Below are 18,572 nucleotides of genomic sequence, written 5' to 3' on the forward strand. Positions count from 1 at the left end.
CAACGAGTTTTAAAACGGGCTCTTAGTCCCTATACTCAGAGCTAAAATTTCATAGGCAAACCTCACTATACATACAATCTGTCATACCTAAAAATCCCTAAACTTGTGTTGTACATCCACAACACTTAGTGATATTTCAGTACCACTAACTTGGAAACAGAACAAATGAACTGTGTAACTTCACCTGTCACACTACTCTGCCGGCACATAGGTTTTTTTTCTCACTGCTGGAAAAAACCTTTCGACAACATATAACAACTAAACAAACTTAACACGTGTTAAACATGTATCCTATGTAATTACCATGTAACATGTCAGTTACCATAGTAACCGAACTCTACTACCATAGATTTGATCCAGCGGGCCAAAGGAAATTCAGTCTCATATGTACAACTCTACACCACAATACTCACCATTATTCATAAATCTATCACTAGGCCCATAGATGACTGGGACATGAATTGACCAACTGAATCAAAGTCAAAATCATAGGCAATGGATTAACTAGTGGTAACTCAAACAAAACAAACAAGACCAGCTTGTCATTTCAAAATCTTATTTTATTAACTTTATTTATCGAGCAAAGAGCATTTTTAAGAATTTAATTCTTTATTAGCATTTTATTAAACAGCATTATTTTATTAGAAAAGCACATTAGTCTGTCAGTTTAAATCAAATCAGCATGAGAAATGCTTAAACATTTAAGAACTCATTCCCTAAACCCTATTTCCCTAACTTGTCTAAAGTAACCGAAAGGGAAAAACATAAGTTCGAAAAGATCTTACGTGAGTCATAAGTCTGACAGCATCTCTGGAGCACAGGAACGAGCCAACAGAGCTCTTCCCAAGGGGCCAATTTGTATACCTTTTCTCTATCTAAGAGTAACTAAAAGAATACAAAAAGAAGACCAACTCGGAACGTGATTGGTCGAGAAATGTCAGTCCATGAAGTCATTCGCGTTTCACATTGCAAGAACCATATTCCTTAAGAGCGGCATTGTCCTTTGTCTACGTGTGTCACAAGCTCTTCCGAGGCTCGCAACATGTCAGAAACAGTTTGTTGCTTCCTCTGCTCAAGCTTTTCCGCCGCTATGTCCTGTCCTTGGCATTGAAAGTTATACAATGATTATCTCAACATTCAGCACAGCTCAGCTTCCACGAGTTTGTTTTTCAAAGAATTATGAATGTTTTCTTTCATTCTTTGTTGTGCAAGGCGCATCTCGACAGGACTTCGGACATCCATTTTAGAAATAGGCCACAGGCCTCTTTTAGCAAGACTCTAGTATGCAAGGAAACACAAGACATCAATTAATTTGAGTAATGATAATTATTCTGTTACCCACCCCCATTACTAATGTTAACCCATTAGTCTATGTTACCTAGCTTTATGCACAAGAGACAAGCAAAACACTGTCACATAAAAGACACGACATAAATAAAAGCACATTTAAGAATATTCGCATGCTATTATTAAAAACAGCTGCAGTTAATGTTTGACAAAACAAAAGACAAAGTTAATATATATTTTAAAACGTGGTGACAAATGTGACAAGAGCACATATTATTAGTCCCACATGTTCATGAAGGTGCACATTATTCTAGGTTGAATTAATACATAAACATGCAACACTCGTTAATATATTACAAATTATGGGAGTTTAAATCTGCAAACAAAATCTGAACTTACTTCTAAAGTTCGCTGCATCAAGTGCATGCCAGCAATGGCTGGCAGCGCGAGGTCCGCACTCTGTGCTACAGCTGTGACAGCCCACTGTGACCGCATATGCGAAACTTCAGCAATGACTGTCTGCAACACCAAGTTGTTGTTTGTGCTACAGCTACAAAAGTCCACGATGCCCATCCTACTCTTCGCGCGAAAACAATGACCATACGCAACACTTTCCGTGTTCCTCGTTGCCCGCCTACTGTGAGCAAAACTTTTCACATCAGACCCTGAGAAGATAGCTATTTCAGCAAGACTCACCTGGTACCTATATCAGACCTGTATCGAGGACTGAACATGTGACTTTCTCCCGTACTAGTATGGCCAGATGACCGCAAATGGTGCTTTGGGCTTTTAGCCACCATACTTACCCAAAACTATACAATTGCATATCTCTGGTTCTACTGATTGGATTTAGTCATTGTGGTATCATTTTGATCATTAGAATTGGCTCTACTTTTCTACATTAGTTTGGGTATTTTTCTTGTGTTGTGCTTTTACTTTATTTCGATTGCCAAATCACTTTACATTTTGCGTCTAAGTCAAGCTTAGCTGCTTTATGCCAAGCTATCGGAGTGTTAGGCACAGGTTAATTTAGTGACTTTTGTGATTCACCCTGACAAGGATTGTGATTATTTCCTCAGAGAGGTGTCCACCCACTCCCCCAACCAATAACCCTATTTCTTACATGCCCAGTCACTGTGTCTCTTTAAGGCTAAGTTGTCCCTGCACCCCTGTTTGTCATGTGGAGTGATTGACATGTCCCATTGCAAATAAGGGAATGCTTGCTTGTGATCAGGCCACGCAAGATGTGCACTGGTGCATCATTACCACAGAAAGAGTTGCACAAGGCTCTTCAACCCTTTCCCTTTCTGTAATACCTCTGTGGCCTGCAGGAGCAAAAAGTGGCCTCCACACCTTTTGTCCACTCTGGGTACTGTGTATATATCATATAACCCCTTGTTTGGAATACGAAGTGATAGCTAAATAAACTCAAACGTGTTTGAAACTAAGGAACACATTTGTAAGAACTAAGCATAAACAAGTTAAAAGGAGGGTTCATGAAAGTCAATCAATCAATCAATCAGTGACACTTGTAAAGCGCGCTACATACCCGTAGGGTCTCAAGGCGCTGGGGGGGGGGGGGGGGGGGGTGCCGCTACTGCTCGAACAGCCAGGTCTTCAGCTTCTTCCTGAAGGAGAGGTGGTCTTGGGTCAGGCGCAGGTCGGTCGGCAGGGAGTTCCAGGTCTTGGCAGCCAGGTAGGAGAAGGACCTTCCTCCTGTAGTCGCTCTTCGGATGCGGGGGACGGCGGCGAGGGCGTGGTTGGCTGATCGGAGGTGGCGTTTGGGAGCGTAGAAGTTGAGTCGGCTGTTGAGGTAGCTCGGGCCTTGGTCGTGTAGGGCTTTGTGTGCGTGGGTGAGGAGGCGGAAGGTGATTCTTTTGTTGATGGGGAGCCAGTGAAGGTCTTTCAGATGTCCGGAGATGTGACTGGTTCGTGGGATGTCGAGGATGAGTCTGGCTGAGGCGTTCTGGATCCGCTGGAGTCTCTTCTGGAGCTTGGCGGTGGTACCGGCATAGAGGGCGTTGCCGTAGTCCAGTCGGCTGTTGACGAGGGCCTGGGTGACGATCTTCCTGGTCTCGGTGGGGATCCACCAGAAGATCTTCCGTAGCATGCGTAGGATGTTGAAGCACGCCGAGGAGACGTTGTTGACTTGCCTGGTCATGGAGAGGGAGGAGTCCAGGATGAAGCCCAGGTTGCGTGCATGGTCTGTCGGTTTGGGTGCGTTGCCCAGGGCGGGAGGCCACCAGGAGTCGTCCCAGGCGGAGGGTGAGGGGCCCAGGATGAGGACCTCCGTCTTGTCCGAGTTCAGTTTCAGGCGGCTGGTCGTCATCCACTCGGCTACCTCTTTCATCCCTTCGTGCAGGTTGGCTCTGGCGGCGGTGGGGTCGTTGGTCAGGGAGAGGATCAGCTGGGTGTCGTCGGCGTAGGAGATTATGCTGAGGTTGTGTTTGCGTACGATGGCCGCGAGGGGGCTCATGTAGACGTTGAAGAGGGTGGGGCTCAGAGATGATCCTTGAGGGACGCCACAGATGACTTCGGAGGCCTCTGATTTGTACGGTGGTAGGCGGACTCTCTGTGTTCTTCCGTCGAGGAAGGAGATGATCCATTCCAGCGCCTTGTCCTGGATTCCGATGTTGCTGAGGCGCCGTACTAGGGTGCGGTGGCAGACCGTGTCGAATGCCGCGGAGAGGTCTAGGAGGATGAGGGCCGCTGTTTCTCCATTGTCCATCAGGGCTCAGATGTCATCGGTAGCGGCGATGAGGGCGGTCTCGGTGCTGTGATTGGCTCGGAAGCCGGACTGTGAGGGGTCGAGGGATCCGTTCGTCTCGAGGAAGGCGGCCATCTGCTTGTTGACGGTCTTCTCGATGACTTTGGCTGGAAACGGGAGGAGATGGGGCGGTATTTCTTGAGGTCGGTGGGGTCCGCTGTTGGTTTCTTGAGTAGAGCGCTGAGTTCGGCGTGTTTCCAGCTCTCAGGGAAGATGGTGGTGTCGAAGGATGTGTTGATGATGTCTCGCAGGTGGGGTGCGATGACAGCGTCGGCCTTGTTGAAGACGTGGTGCGGGCAGGGGTCGGTCGGTGATCCGGAGTGGATGGAGTTCATCGTGCGGATATAAAGGGTTATGCATGGACAGGCTGAAGTGCAGAGCGGTTGCAGACAGCAATGGCATTGTACCAAATGTTTGATGTTAACTGTGATGATAGGAATGGATGAGCCAATTTATAAGCTCGGCTCGTCACTAGCCTGGTCCCTGAGCCTCGTAGACATTGGCACAACCCAGTCAACACCTTAAGGGGCAACTAATTGTGTATTAGTACTCATTTCCATCTCAATTGATCTGTGATTGTGCCAAATTATTGTTATTCAAACTAAGAATACTATGAGGTAAATGTATGGAAGCGCTGCAAACTCACATTAAATGTTGTTGAAGGACCAGGGATGCAGAAATGTATAATTACATTGTTTTCAGACTTACTGAACTCAAAATTGCTTTACTAAGTGGTGCCACACTCGCGAGCAGTGTTTGTGCAAATAAACTGCTAGCATTGATTTGCTGCAGTACATGCACTGTTGTGGTTAGGCTTTCTTTTTAATATCTTCAGAATAAAATGCCCTGAATTAAGATTCCTTTCTGTTATTTGCTGTGTAAAACCCAAACAGCATGAAATGGTATTCCGTATTGTATGCATTTTGTACCGTTATTAAATATGGGAAAAACTCTGGCTCTGTACAGCACCGACTCCTTACCTCTGCCGTCTCTTCCAGGTTTTGGCTCCAGTTTCTCAGCAGCAGAAGAAAGTGTGATTGTTCCTACTGTTGCATCAAAAAGCAAAGACAAGAAGCCGTACAAAGTCAGCAGCCAGGCAAGAGTACAGTTTTTTTTTCATATTTATGCACACTGCAGTGTAAATCAGTGGGAAAAACATACAAAATGTCATAAGAATATTTTGTTTCCCATATGTGCAATCAGTGATACAGTAATGCTTCATTTCTAAACATGCATCAGAGATAGTTAAAGGGATGAGTCAAAGCTGATCATTTAATAATTACCATAAAGCCTCCCATCTCTTTCAAATATCAACCCCATGGCCTGGGCGTACTTCGTCTTGATTATTAATGAAGGGTTGCTTCAAATAGATTCAATATCTGGGACTGACACAGAGGCATTTCAGTGTTGAGACTGGCAGAGCCCTGCATTTGTGCTTATCCATGGTTATATTTGAGGAACTATATATAAATGGCAGTCCCTTTGACCAGCCCATCACTCACTATCTTTATTGTATGCTTTATTGTATCCTCCGTTAAGGCTTTACCAATAATCCACTAAGGTAGGTTTGCAGATCATTTGGAATATCAAGAATTTATTTCACTTTAACTCACCCGCATAGCATTCGGATTCTTCCCATTCTATATTTTCCATCAGTCCTTCCCCCCACAGGACAGCGCTTTTCAAAAAGACACAGTAAGAAATATGGGCCGGATTCACAGAATGAACTTAAGACTCAATCCTAAACTTACAACTATTTTGGTATTCACAGAATGCACTTACTACTTTTTGCATTCACAGAATGAACTTACTCATTTCGGTATTCACACAAGTTAGTAGTCCTAACTTTAGGACTCCTAAATGCCTTCTGTGAATACCGAAAGTCTTAAAATTAGGATTTTTCTCAGTTTAGTAGTAGTAAAGGTAGGACTCCTAACTTTAGGACTCCTAAATGCCTTCTGTGAATACCGGAAGTCTTAGAATTAGGATTTTTCTCAATTTAGTAGTAGTAAAGTTAGGACTCCTAACTTTAGGACTCCTAAACTGTCCTAAAGTTAGGACTACTAACTTCTGTGAATACCGAAATGAGTACGTTCATTCTGTGAATGCCAAAAGTAGTAAGTGCATTCTGTGAATACCAAAATAGTGGTAAGTTTAGGATTGAGTCTTAAATTCATTCTGTGAATCGGGCCCTATATTTGCAGGATGGCAGACTTGAGGATGGTGCAAGTGTGAATATGAACTTCAAATTGTCTTCTGATTGTTTGCAATAATGAGGTTTTTGGGCATGATTTATACTTTGGAAATGTATTTTTACTCCGTCAGGGTGACAGAGTAAAATACTTAATCACTCTGACGTATACCAGCCGTCCGAATTTAGAGCTGTCCCCCGGCCTAACTCTAGTGTTTCGTCAGAACCACTGTCATGGTGGTTTCAGTGGAGGAGTTTAAAGTTTGATGGATGGCTCTGTCAAAATGACAGCTGCTTGTCATACATTTTATCAAGTGGATTGAAAAAACAAAAACGAATTACGCCCACACCATAGGAGATTTCTCCCATGCTGCCAGTGTCATTTAAATGTTTTTCTTTCCATCACCAACATATTTTTCACTGTGATATGGGAGTAAAATCCAGCTATTAACTTTTTAGTCTAAATAGGGCCAGCAGTCGAATATTCACTGTGCGACAGGATACCCTCTCCACCAAACTCGAAATAATCCCCTTTGCCTGCCAGCCTGTCTACAATTCTCACTCTTATAGAAAGTATTTTTGTTAGTTGGACTCTTTGCAACTTCGTTTTTAAGTTTACTGTCAGTTTATATTTTTTCACAAAAGTGTCAGAATATATTTTTTAATATTTGTATAAACTATATGTTATTGATTATGTTAGACTTAAAATATTCTGTTGTTCACATATCAATTGACCAAGATATATAAGTTAGCCATTTATTTTCTTGGCAGGTTTTTCATGACTGTTTTCAAAACCCCTGTCACAATGGTGGAACTTGCAAAGAAGTTGGAACTGGATATATTTGCTTGTGCGTAACTGGATACTCAGGTACAAGAGATACACAGGTGCTTGCATGTGAAATAAGTCCTATGAGAAACAAACTTTAAAGAGGCACAGTTCAAGTGGGCACAAAAGCACTTCTGCATCATAGTTGGTCATTATACATCCATAAAAACATGTTTTAGAACGAGCAGGGAGAGTGCAAGCGTGCCATATAAACACTATGATAAGCAGTATATCATGCAACTCATAGGAAGACTTCTCCAAACTGACCATTAAGCAGTATGTTCCATCCAAAGCACTCTCCTGTTTGCTATCTACCACAAACGTCCTCGTGGCACACTCTTCTTTCAACATCTATGTACAATGACTTCCTTATATTTCTATAAATATCAGAGTGTGGTTTTAAACATTTGTCAAGGGTGGACAACTTCTCTCTCAACCATGCTCAACAAAATGTATTTTGAGCATGAGGCATGAAGAAATAGTCACCAGTCATTCACTGCAATAATAAAAATGGCCGTACCATAAATTGAAAAGATTAAAGCCATCAAACCTGTGGTTTTACTATTTGTTGCTCACATTAAGGCTAACACCGCAATAATTCCTGTGTTTTGTAACCGTCTCAATTATGGGTTTTAACCATCCATAACCAAGATTAAACTGAAAACGCTAAGCAGTAAATGTAAGAGTAGTCGATGCTTATAATTGCTGATACATGCAAACGAGAGATAGTTGTCATGACATCATGCTCCTACTTCCGAACACCCAACTCATTTTGAAAGAAAACGGCTGTGACAGAATTGCAAATGTAAACATATACATCTGTCATTTTATTTATCAAATTTGTTTAAAGTGATTTACATATAAAATGTGGTTGGCAATTATTATTACCCAATCTAAATTGGTACTAATTTAACTGACCTTGGAAAGCTGAGCTGACCTTGACAGGATTCATAAGTGTTCAACTCACTAAGCTAACTTAGGTTCCAATTCCGAGTTTTCGTTGGAGCAGTGGCATGGCGGTGACAAAACTTGTGCCACCTGCCCACCCGATTCGACCATACAGTAGTCGTCTAGTCAGGCGGGGTGGCGGTCCAATGGCTGTGCCTCTATTAAAGGTGGGGCCTCCATTAAAAGAGGCACTGCAATGGGACCGCACTACGATGTTCCTGCATGGCATGGGCTTGTAAGTCCATGCCGGAACATATGTGCATGCAGAAGGCTTTTCCTGGAGGTGGAACCGCCTAGCTGAGAGGAAACTCGTAATATGCATGGAGGACCCTGGCGTTCCTGCGATGCATATTGCTGCATCTCACCACTGCTCCTACCCCAGGGAATGGGGGTTCCCTGGTGGAGCAGGTGGTCACCAGGCGGTCTGGCTGCCCGATTCGTAATTGGGCTGTTGACCGCCGGTGCGGTGGTGGCTGGATCCGTCACTGCCACCGCCAAGCCACCATGAGTGAAGCGGTCCTAGGGTGGCCAGACTGGAAATTAGGCCCTTAGTGTTGATCAACTCCCATGCGAATATCAACTTCACCCCGGGTATTCCTAACAGGTTAGGTCTAGTGTAGGGTTTGGGGTATTTTAATTGCATGAGCTAAATTCACAAATGTGAAATTTCCTGATATTTTAAATTAAACATATATGTTGGGCACGAGTGACTGGTTTGAACATGAAATTACTCTCTTTAGAGAGACATTTTCTACTTAAATCAGTTTCCCATGACTTTTTTTGTGAAAGGAATTGCGTTGCATGAAATTTTCACTCACAAGACTGGAAAATCAAATTTTACATAGTGGTCCTAAAATTTTGCTAACAAAAATAGGTAATTTCGATTATTTGCTTAACTTGCATCCTAGAAACCTTGGTTATATTTGGCATTTCTGAAACTGAAAGTCTGGAAATGGAAAACATACTAGAACCTAATTGTGTCCCGTATTCGTGTTCAGACCACACCGTTGATCTAAACAAATGACCATATTATGTCAGAGAGGTGAGACAGAGAAGATACAGAGACTAGAGGGCTAGAAAAAGTACCCATCAGCCCACTCAAAAGTGGAGTCTCGTCATCTGGGTTGTTGGAAAAAGGTGTCCTCTAGGCTCCTCCTCAGGGAGAGTCTGAGGTTGCCTAATAATGGACCCTGGGATCAAGCATCCAACCAACAGAAGACAGTATGTGAGCGGAAGGGGCAAAAGTTGCAGTGCTCAGAAAAAAGAACAGAATAGGAAAATAATCCTCGTGATTAAAAATACCTACTTTGATGACATAAAAAACTTTATTGGGTCTGACCATCAAAGTGGTATTATTAAAAGCAGTATGCTGATAGCATGCAGGGAATTGCTATCTATCATGTGTGTTAGTTGGTCGACATGTTTCAGCCTATAACGGCTTTCTTCAGGACCTATGATTTGCTACTGCAACACTTACTTATCGTGATATAAGACGTGATTTGTAACCATTATCCAATAGATTCAGAGGAAGATGGTGTATCTTCTCCTGTGCATACCAATGTGGGAAACAAAAAATAAAACAGTATTAGAGACATACATTTATGTAGCATAAACCTCACACCTCTGTACAGTTGAAATACATGAAAAAGTGTAGTTCTTACTCACCCTAATTGTAGGGAGAACAAACCTCACCTCACCTGGCAACAGCTCAGGTTGGAAGGAGGCCACGCACTGAAAATAAGCGCATGAATCTGAAATTAATTTCTGAGCAACTATTTCAGTCACACAAATTACATTTGACATTTCAAAGGCGACACCATAGGGCAAAAAGGCACGACCAGGTCAAGAGAGTAAAACGGGTAAAAAACTAAGGGGAGCCTCCATCTAGGCCCTCTCGCTATCTGATCAAATTACCGAGTTGTACCACAAAGAAAACAAGACGCTTGTATATTAGCGCTTGAGTAAACAAATGGTACACAGTCAAAAGTACTCTGTCAGGGTTGTAAAGCCACCGCAAATTAGAGCTCCAAAAACCCACCTCTCCGTCGTTGCCTCGGGTTGAAAACTGAGCCGAGGGGGAGGTGAAGAGCTGAGTTGTAAGCAGTGTTTTGACAGTGGGTAGCGGACCTGAGAGAAAACTCTCTATGTGCGCGTTTCTATTGGCTAGCAACCTGTGTATGACATAAGCCAATGGTAGCAGTCCAGGCTTACGTGCAGAACTATCAGGAGCACGAACCCGTTGGCCAATGGGGGCCGTTCAGTTAGAATGAAGTCCGTAAGGGTGGCGGACCTTATTGGAAGCTCATCGGCGGAGTATGTTCATGGGTTGTTTGTCCAGGCCAATAGCTGTTGACTTAGTGGAAAATGTCAAAGCAGACTGTAAAACAGATCGCGTGATTGGTGTAGTGTGAACCAATCACGCAGTAATTGTGTCGGAAAATGTATAGCGGGTTTTTTTAGAGGAGACCCGCGAAAAGGCAGTACTTTGTAGCTCAACATGTATTACACAGCCAGATAGTGTATCTAATGTGGCAGACTGTGTAGAAAACTATGTAAAGGAGAAATACTTTGCAGGTAAACATAGTGTATATAGCCAGGTGGTTTTGAACTGTATGGGCAAGTGTCAGCAGTATGTGACATTAGTAGCCAAGCACTCGGGAGCATCAGTGATGACATGCCAGATATATAGGCATATGAATATAGACATGTCAGCAAATTGATACAACATAACTGCTAAATGTAACTGGGTAGGAGCTCACAGTTGCATCCACGGAATGTCGTCGTTCAACCCTTCTGTGTCGCTGCGTAATTTATAGACCCATCTTTGTTCTTTCCTAAGGAGAAACAGTGGAATGTCTGTGACGTGACTGGGTATATGTGGTTGCTCAAGGATTAACCACTTCAAATCATCAGGATGATGTTTTTTCTCTAGAAAATGCGAGGTAAGACGGGTAGCCTGTTTATTGCGTCTGATTGTGCTTTTGTGCTCTTGTATGCGCAATTTGATTTTCCTCGCTGTCATCCCTATATACCTTAAGCCACAGGGACAGATGATTTGATAGATGACTTTGTCACTGTTGCAATTCGTGTGGCGTCTGAGTATCCAGGGTCGAGTGGTGCCAATGTCAACTTCAAGGGTCTTACTGGTTTGGGCACACACTGAGCAGTTGCCGCAGGGATAATGACCCTGCACTGGAGGAAGGTTCCACAAGTTGGAAGTGGATTCTACGACTCCTTCTCGAGGTCTTGTGTGAACAAGAGCGTCTCTCAGATTAGTCCCCCTCTTGAAAGAGAACAATGGCAAAGGAATATGTTCTCCAGAACTATTCAGAATACGCCATTTCTGTCTAATAATTTTCAGAATTTTAGACGAAGATGTGTTATATGTGGTGACACACACCATTCTATCAAGAGGTGGTTTCTCAACTGGAGGTTCTAGTAGGGCCTCTCGGTGATTGTTCGCAGCGCGTTTTAAGGATTTGCGAACTAGAGAGTGAGGGTAGCGCCGCATTCTCAACTTGCTGGAGAGGTCCTTGGCTTTGGAATGGAAATCTACAGTGTCGGAACAGTTCCTCCGAACCTGAGGGTTCGGAGGAACTGTTCCGACAGTGTAGATTTCGATTCCAAAGCCAACGACCTCTCCAGCAAGTTGAGAATGCGGCGCTACCCTCACTCTCTAGTTCGCAAATCCTTAAAACGCGCTGCGAACAATCACCGAGAGGCCCTACTAGAACCTCCAGTTGAGAAACCACCTCTTGATAGAATGGTGTGTGTCACCACATATAACACATCTTCGTCTAAAATTCTGAAAATTATTAGACAGAAATGGCGTATTCTAAATAGTTCTGGAGAACATATTCCTTTGCCATTGTTCTCTTTCAAGAGGGGGACTAATCTGAGAGACGCTCTTGTTCACACAAGACCTCGAGAAGGAGTCGTAGAATCCACTTCCAACTTGTGGAACCTTCCTCCAGTGCAGGGTCATTATCCCTGCGGCAACTGCTCAGTGTGTGCCCAAACCAGTAAGACCCTTGAAGTTGACATTGGCACCACTCGACCCTGGATACTCAGACGCCACACGAATTGCAACAGTGACAAAGTCATCTATCAAATCATCTGTCCCTGTGGCTTAAGGTATATAGGGATGACAGCGAGGAAAATCAAATTGCGCATACAAGAGCACAAAAGCACAATCAGACGCAATAAACAGGCTACCCGTCTTACCTCGCATTTTCTAGAGAAAAAACATCATCCTGATGATTTGAAGTGGTTAATCCTTGAGCAACCACATATACCCAGTCACGTCACAGACATTCCACTGTTTCTCCTTAGGAAAGAACAAAGATGGGTCTATAAATTACGCAGCGACACAGAAGGGTTGAACGACGACATTCCGTGGATGCAACTGTGAGCTCCTACCCAGTTACATTTAGCAGTTATGTTGTATCAATTTGCTGACATGTCTATATTCATATGCCTATATATCTGGCATGTCATCACTGATGCTCCCGAGTGCTTGGCTACTAATGTCACATACTGCTGACACTTGCCCATACAGTTCAAAACCACCTGGCTATATACACTATGTTTACCTGCAAAGTATTTCTCCTTTACATAGTTTTCTACACAGTCTGCCACATTAGATACACTATCTGGCTGTGTAATACATGTTGAGCTACAAAGTACTGCCTTTTCGCGGGTCTCCTCTAAAAAAACCCGCTATACATTTTCCGACACAATTACTGCGTGATTGGTTCACACTACACCAATCACGCGATCTGTTTTACAGTCTGCTTTGACATTTTCCACTAAGTCAACAGCTATTGGCCTGGACAAACAACCTATGAACATACTCCGCCGATGAGCTTCCAATAAGGTCCGCCACCCTTACGGACTTCATTCTAACTGAACGGCCCCCATTGGCCAACGGGTTCGTGCTCCTGATAGTTCTGCACGTAAGCCTGGACTGCTACCATTGGCTTATGTCATACACAGGCTGCTAGCCAATAGAAACGCGCACATAGAGAGTTTTCTCTCAGGCCCGCTACCCACTGTCAAAACACCGCTTACAACTCAGCTCTTCACCTCCCCCTCGGCTCAGTTTTCAACCCGAGGCAACGATGGAGAGGTGGGTTTTTGGAGCTCTAATTTGCGGTGGCTTTACAACCCTGACAGAGTACTTTTGACTGTGTACCATTTGTTTACTCAAGAGCTAATATACAAGCGTCTTGTTTTCTTTGTGGTACAACTCGGTAATTTGATCAGATAGCGAGAGGGCCTAGATGGAGGCTCCCCTTAGTTTTTTACTCGTTTTACTCTCTTGACCTGGTCGTGCCTTTTTGCCCTATGGTGTCGCCTTTGAAATGTCAAATGTAATTTGTGTGACTGAAATAGTTGCTCTGAAATTAATTTCAGATTCATGCGCTTATTTTCAGTGTGTGGCCTCCTTCCAACCTGAGCTGTTGCCAGGTGAGGTGAGGTTTGTTCTCCCTACAATTAGGGTGAGTAAGAACTACACTTTTTCATGTATTTCAACTGTACAGAGGTGTGAGGTTTATGCTACATAAATGTATGTCTCTAATACTGTTTTCTTTTTTGTTTCCCACATTGGTATGCACAGGAGAAGATACACCATCTTCCTCTGAATCTATTGGATAATGGTTACAAATCACGTCTTATATCACGATAAGTAAGTGTTGCAGTAGCAAATCATAGGTCCTGAAGAAAGCCGTTATAGGCTGAAACATGTCGACCAACTAACACACATGATAGATAGCAATTCCTTGCATGCTATCAGCATACTGCTTTTAATAATACCACTTTGATGGTCAGACCCAATAAAGTTTTTTATGTCATCAAAGTAGGTATTTTTAATCACGAGGATTATTTTCCTATTCTGTTCTTTTTTCTGAGCACTGCAACTTTTGCCCCTTCCGCTCACATACTGTCTTCTGTTGGTTGGATGCTTGATCCCAGGGTCCATTATTAGGCAACCTCAGACTCTCCCTGAGGAGGAGCCTAGAGGACACCTTTTTCCAACAACCCAGATGACGAGACTCCACTTTTGAGTGGGCTGAGGGGTACTTTTTCTAGCCCTCTAGTCTCTGTATCTTCTCTGTCTCACCTCTCTGACATAATATGGTCATTTGTTTAGATCAACGGTGTGGTCTGAACACGAATACGGGACACAATTAGGTTCTAGTATGTTTTGCATTTCCAGACTTTGAGTACCTCTCGTGTTTTTTTGCTGTTAAGTTGGGGGACAAGGTACTTTCTCGGTCTATAAACAAACTCCCCTAGGACCCTCCACCACTCTTTTTGTTCTCTTATTTCTGAAACTGATCAAAAAAACTTATGATTCTGGGCATCTTAGTTCATCTTCATTTGCTTTAAATTGTAAATACATGTAAATGTATCATGTGTGCTGCGTCAATATGTGTGTTGTGCGTCCTGCCTGACATCTGGTATTGTCCCCATTACATTGTCCCACTACGATTCACTTCTCAACCTGATTTTGTAATTTAGTTTCAACAAGACCTAACACTCCATGCTTTTTTTGTAGGTAGAGTTTGTAACGTTTGAAAAACTCCACTTAACACAGGTGATATTGTCTTTGCAGGGGACATAAGGCTAGTTTTGCATTAAACAAATCACCTACAAAAATAAAACTGAAGACGAGACTGCAGAAAAGCACACATTTAAGTTACTAAACAGTAGTCGGTGCAATTATATATACAAATGTTTGCCTAAATTCCTACCTGTTATATCAGTTGCAGGTATTGGTGATGTTTGAAATGAATGCTTCCAATATAATAAAAAATATACAGAGGGGAGAAACACTTTCCATCTAGAAGACGAGAAGGGAAGAGTAAAAAAATTAAAGGTTCTAAAATTAACTACATTTCGAGGAACACTTTGGCAAAACCATTCAGTTTCTCACCTGTAATGTGCAGGTGCAGAGCTGTTGGACTTGTAAATGCTTGTTTTCTTTGCATTCAGGCAAAGTAAAAAAAAAAAACAATCAAAAATCGGGGATGGATTGTCACACGCCTATGCATGCATGAGCAGCCATCTTAGAAATGCTTTTTATTTCACTTAGTGAAAATAAATCCCAAGATGGCCGTCAGAATGTCAGCACACAAGCGTTCACATGTGCAACCAGCTTGGGATATTTTTGTCAGAAAGAAAAAGCTTTGCACCAGTGGCCATCTTTAGTTTTTTTATTGTTATTCTTCATCTTTTAATTTATTGTTTCAAGATGGCACACGTCCTTTGTCGAACAGTAAATGAAAAAATATAAAGTATGCGCGTGATGCCACACACATCGAGAGGTAAGCAGCCTGGATGCAGTGTGCAGCTGCCGACCCCTGGCAATAGCATTAAAAAATATAATAAAAAGAGACCAATAGAGAGCAAAAACAGGACGGTTGGGTAATCTGACAAGCCCATGACTCGAGGTCTGGGAGGAGCAATAAGAGAGAGCAGGGAAAACGGTTTGATGAAAGTAATATGAAGAAAACAGTGAACAGGTGGAGGGGGCCTGGTGGCTTAGGGAGAGAGACAGAAAAGCCATATGCTTCTGTGGAGTACTAAAAGCAACATAAGAAAAGGATTCCTCCCCTCTTCAACAGTGGAAGGATTCAGATCACCGAACCACAAACATGGCCGTTTCTAGGCGTTTTGCTGCCCTAGGCGAGAATTAAAAAATGCCGCCCCCACCCTTTTACTACCATCACTCTCTTCCCCTGTCATCACGGTTCAACTTCACTTTTGCTTTTCAGCTTTCCGGCTCATCCGAGCAGGAAATCCAGTCGATCCAGTGAGCACATACTCAGGAGCGCAGGATACACAAACATGACCTAATAACTAATATTTGGAGTGGATGTGGCCTAACGGGCTAGGCCGTCAATCTCAAATCTAGGGAGCCCGGTTCCAGTCTCGGCAATAACTCTCAACGTCCTGTGGTCCTGGGCAAATCACTTAATGCCCCCGTGCCCACTGCCCAGTGAAAATGGGAGTGTCCTTGTTTAACATAACTGGTGCTTCTGTAAAACTCTCTGATATCGCGCTATATAAATCTCTGTGGGAAAAAAACATTACTATATAATAATACCAAACACGAAATAACACACCACTCATATGAAAATGAAATATCAGTACAATACGAAACACAGCAGGTACAGAACATTCAACCATCAATTCCTCTATATGATGCATCACAATAATTCATTCCAGCAACACTTTTGCTCGCTGTAAGTCAGGTGCACTTGCTCAAGCTAGGTCAGGTGCATTTGATTAGCATGGCCTCTGTCTCATAAACTGCAGGCTAGCTAAGAGCTTCAATTAGTGGCAGGGCATCTTGTTGCAATTTTAGGCCTCACTGTTGCCAACACTGTTCAGAGAACAACATGACGGACAACAAAACCCGTGTAACCCCAGCTTTTTTTTGCAAGCAAATAAAGCAAACACGTGTAACGCTGCAATACCTTAGTCTCCACCAGTTCCAGCACCAGTCGGCTCACCGTGCCAAAGTTGGCCTTGTTGCGATGCAGCGTGAAGGATTCCCGCGTGGGGTGGGGTGGTCCTCTCCGTTGTGCAAACTGTACTGGCCTAGCGCCCACACCGACCACCTCTGCACTTATGGGAACGGGAGGAACCGTGGCACTAGCCTGGGCACCCACTGCACAACTGCTCACTTGCCTCCCTTGGTCGCCTTATTCTCTGCACACGCAGCCTCCACTCGTTGATGCGGGGCCCAGAGACTCTGACTCCTGGCCTCTGGGTCTCCAGGTCTCCGTGGCTTCCGCTGTGGCTCGTCACTTCCACACTTCCGAAAACTGCCTAGACTCAGAGAGAGACCGGACAGAGTGCACATTAAGCTCTTCCAGTTGTTCCCATTTGCAGGGCCCAATGTGATATAGGTAATGGACGCAGCACCCAGAGAAGGAAATCCCATATACCAGGTTCCAAATCTTTATTTTGACCAACATTTAAATGTGTTTTTTTTTCTCTTCGAATGCAGAAGAGATGCTACCAGTCTCTGCTGGCTACATCCGACATTATTTTTTATTTAGTCGCTAGAATTTGCCTTGTTAGTTCCGCTGTCCATAGGTAATCTTCATCTGAAACAGCCACGCTCCACCTCTGGATCCATTAGAAGCCGTTTAAAACTGGTCACCTGCGATTTCTGACCGAGAACACACAGACAAACAATTCTGACAATAATTAATGTACCTAAAACTAAACTTAATAATTAATGTGCTTAAAACGAAACTTCCTCAGTGAAAGCTTAACTCAAAACGAAGATATATTTTGGATCAAAATGAAATGTGACAAATGTAGAACTTTCTAAAGGCAACATTAATGAGATTGTAAAATCGTAGCTGCTACTCCAGTGTTATTTCACACAATGGAGCCAAGGGTATTCCAAAACACGTTCTTTTTTGGCGGCCTCCTCCTTTTGCCTCCCTAGGCAGCCGCCTAGTCTTGCCTAATGGTAGAAACGGCCCTGACCACAAACCGTGCAAAAGAGGACTTATTCAAAGGGTGAGACAAACACATAAATACGGAGGAAAGCCACCCAATAAGAACACTGAACTGAGCTATACATACAAGGCATTCAATCATGAGCAAGGGAAACCTATTCTAAGTGTATTCTAAAGTAAGAAAAAACATTTTGCTACTATTTGATTAAAAAGTAAAATGAAGATTTTTCAGAAGGTCATGGAAGATAATTGGTTACAGAATTACTGCCATACAATGAGGAATAAGCCCAGGTGCTACAGTTAATGAATGTCTAAACTAAGAGAAAAACTGGTTTGGTTATGTGGAATTGTAATGAGTGGTTGTAGTATATGTAATCATTTGATTAAGGTATTGCTTCTCAAATGAGATCATAAATGTTTGTATTTTAGGTTCCAAATGTGAAATGAACATTGATGAATGCAAATCCCTTCCCTGCCTGAACCAGGGAATTTGCAAAGATGGCATGGGGAAGTTCAGTTGCCAATGTCAACCAGGCTTTGGAGGTATAAACATTTCATAAGGGCCACTTAACACATAATGCACATTTCTTTCAAGTATTAAAATCCAATTTCAAAGATTAGGAGACCACTTGTGTGACTGTAATTGATATGAAATAGACTTTTGTGCATATTGGTGATCTCGGAATACAATAGGCTTGCAGTATGGTTTCTGGTGGTCAAGTTAGAGCACGTAGCATGACATTTTACGTGATTCTTCTGAAACTATTTACAATTAAATGTTAAAACGTTTTTAATTAATCCTCTGAAATGTGCAGTGTGTAGGCCATTAAATTTCGTTGTGTTACTGGCTGTGAAACAGACAATATGTCCTCATTTTCTCTGAGGAGTTGGGTAGTAGATCCACTGGAAGAGAGAGACGCAGTTTACCATTGCTGAAATGCAGAAGATGACCTGCTTACCCACCATCGAAGAAGGAATCAAAGACTCTCGAATACTGTCAGATCCACACTTGAAAGACCACAATACATGAATCCTGCATGGAGCTTGCCTTATGTATATTGCCTCATC

General features: G+C 43.0%; 1 protein-coding gene across 2 annotated transcripts in view; it reads left to right on the forward strand.

The window, feature by feature from the left end:
• Positions 1 to 18,572, forward strand: part of SVEP1 (sushi, von Willebrand factor type A, EGF and pentraxin domain containing 1) — a 1,018,759-nt gene that overhangs the window by 604,023 nt on the left and 396,164 nt on the right. For both annotated transcript variants that reach the window (XM_086962106.1, XM_086962105.1), the window contains exons 20-22: positions 5,053 to 5,150; positions 7,017 to 7,113; positions 17,934 to 18,047. In XM_086962106.1, coding sequence (XP_086818232.1) covers positions 5,053 to 5,150; positions 7,017 to 7,113; positions 17,934 to 18,047 — 309 coding nt within the window. The remainder of the gene's footprint in view (positions 1 to 5,052; positions 5,151 to 7,016; positions 7,114 to 17,933; positions 18,048 to 18,572) is intronic.

The sequence above is a fragment of the Lissotriton vulgaris genome, chromosome 3_1 (genome assembly GCF_964263255.1).
Source record: "Lissotriton vulgaris chromosome 3_1, aLisVul1.2, whole genome shotgun sequence".
Lineage (NCBI taxonomy): Eukaryota > Metazoa > Chordata > Amphibia > Caudata > Salamandridae > Lissotriton > Lissotriton vulgaris.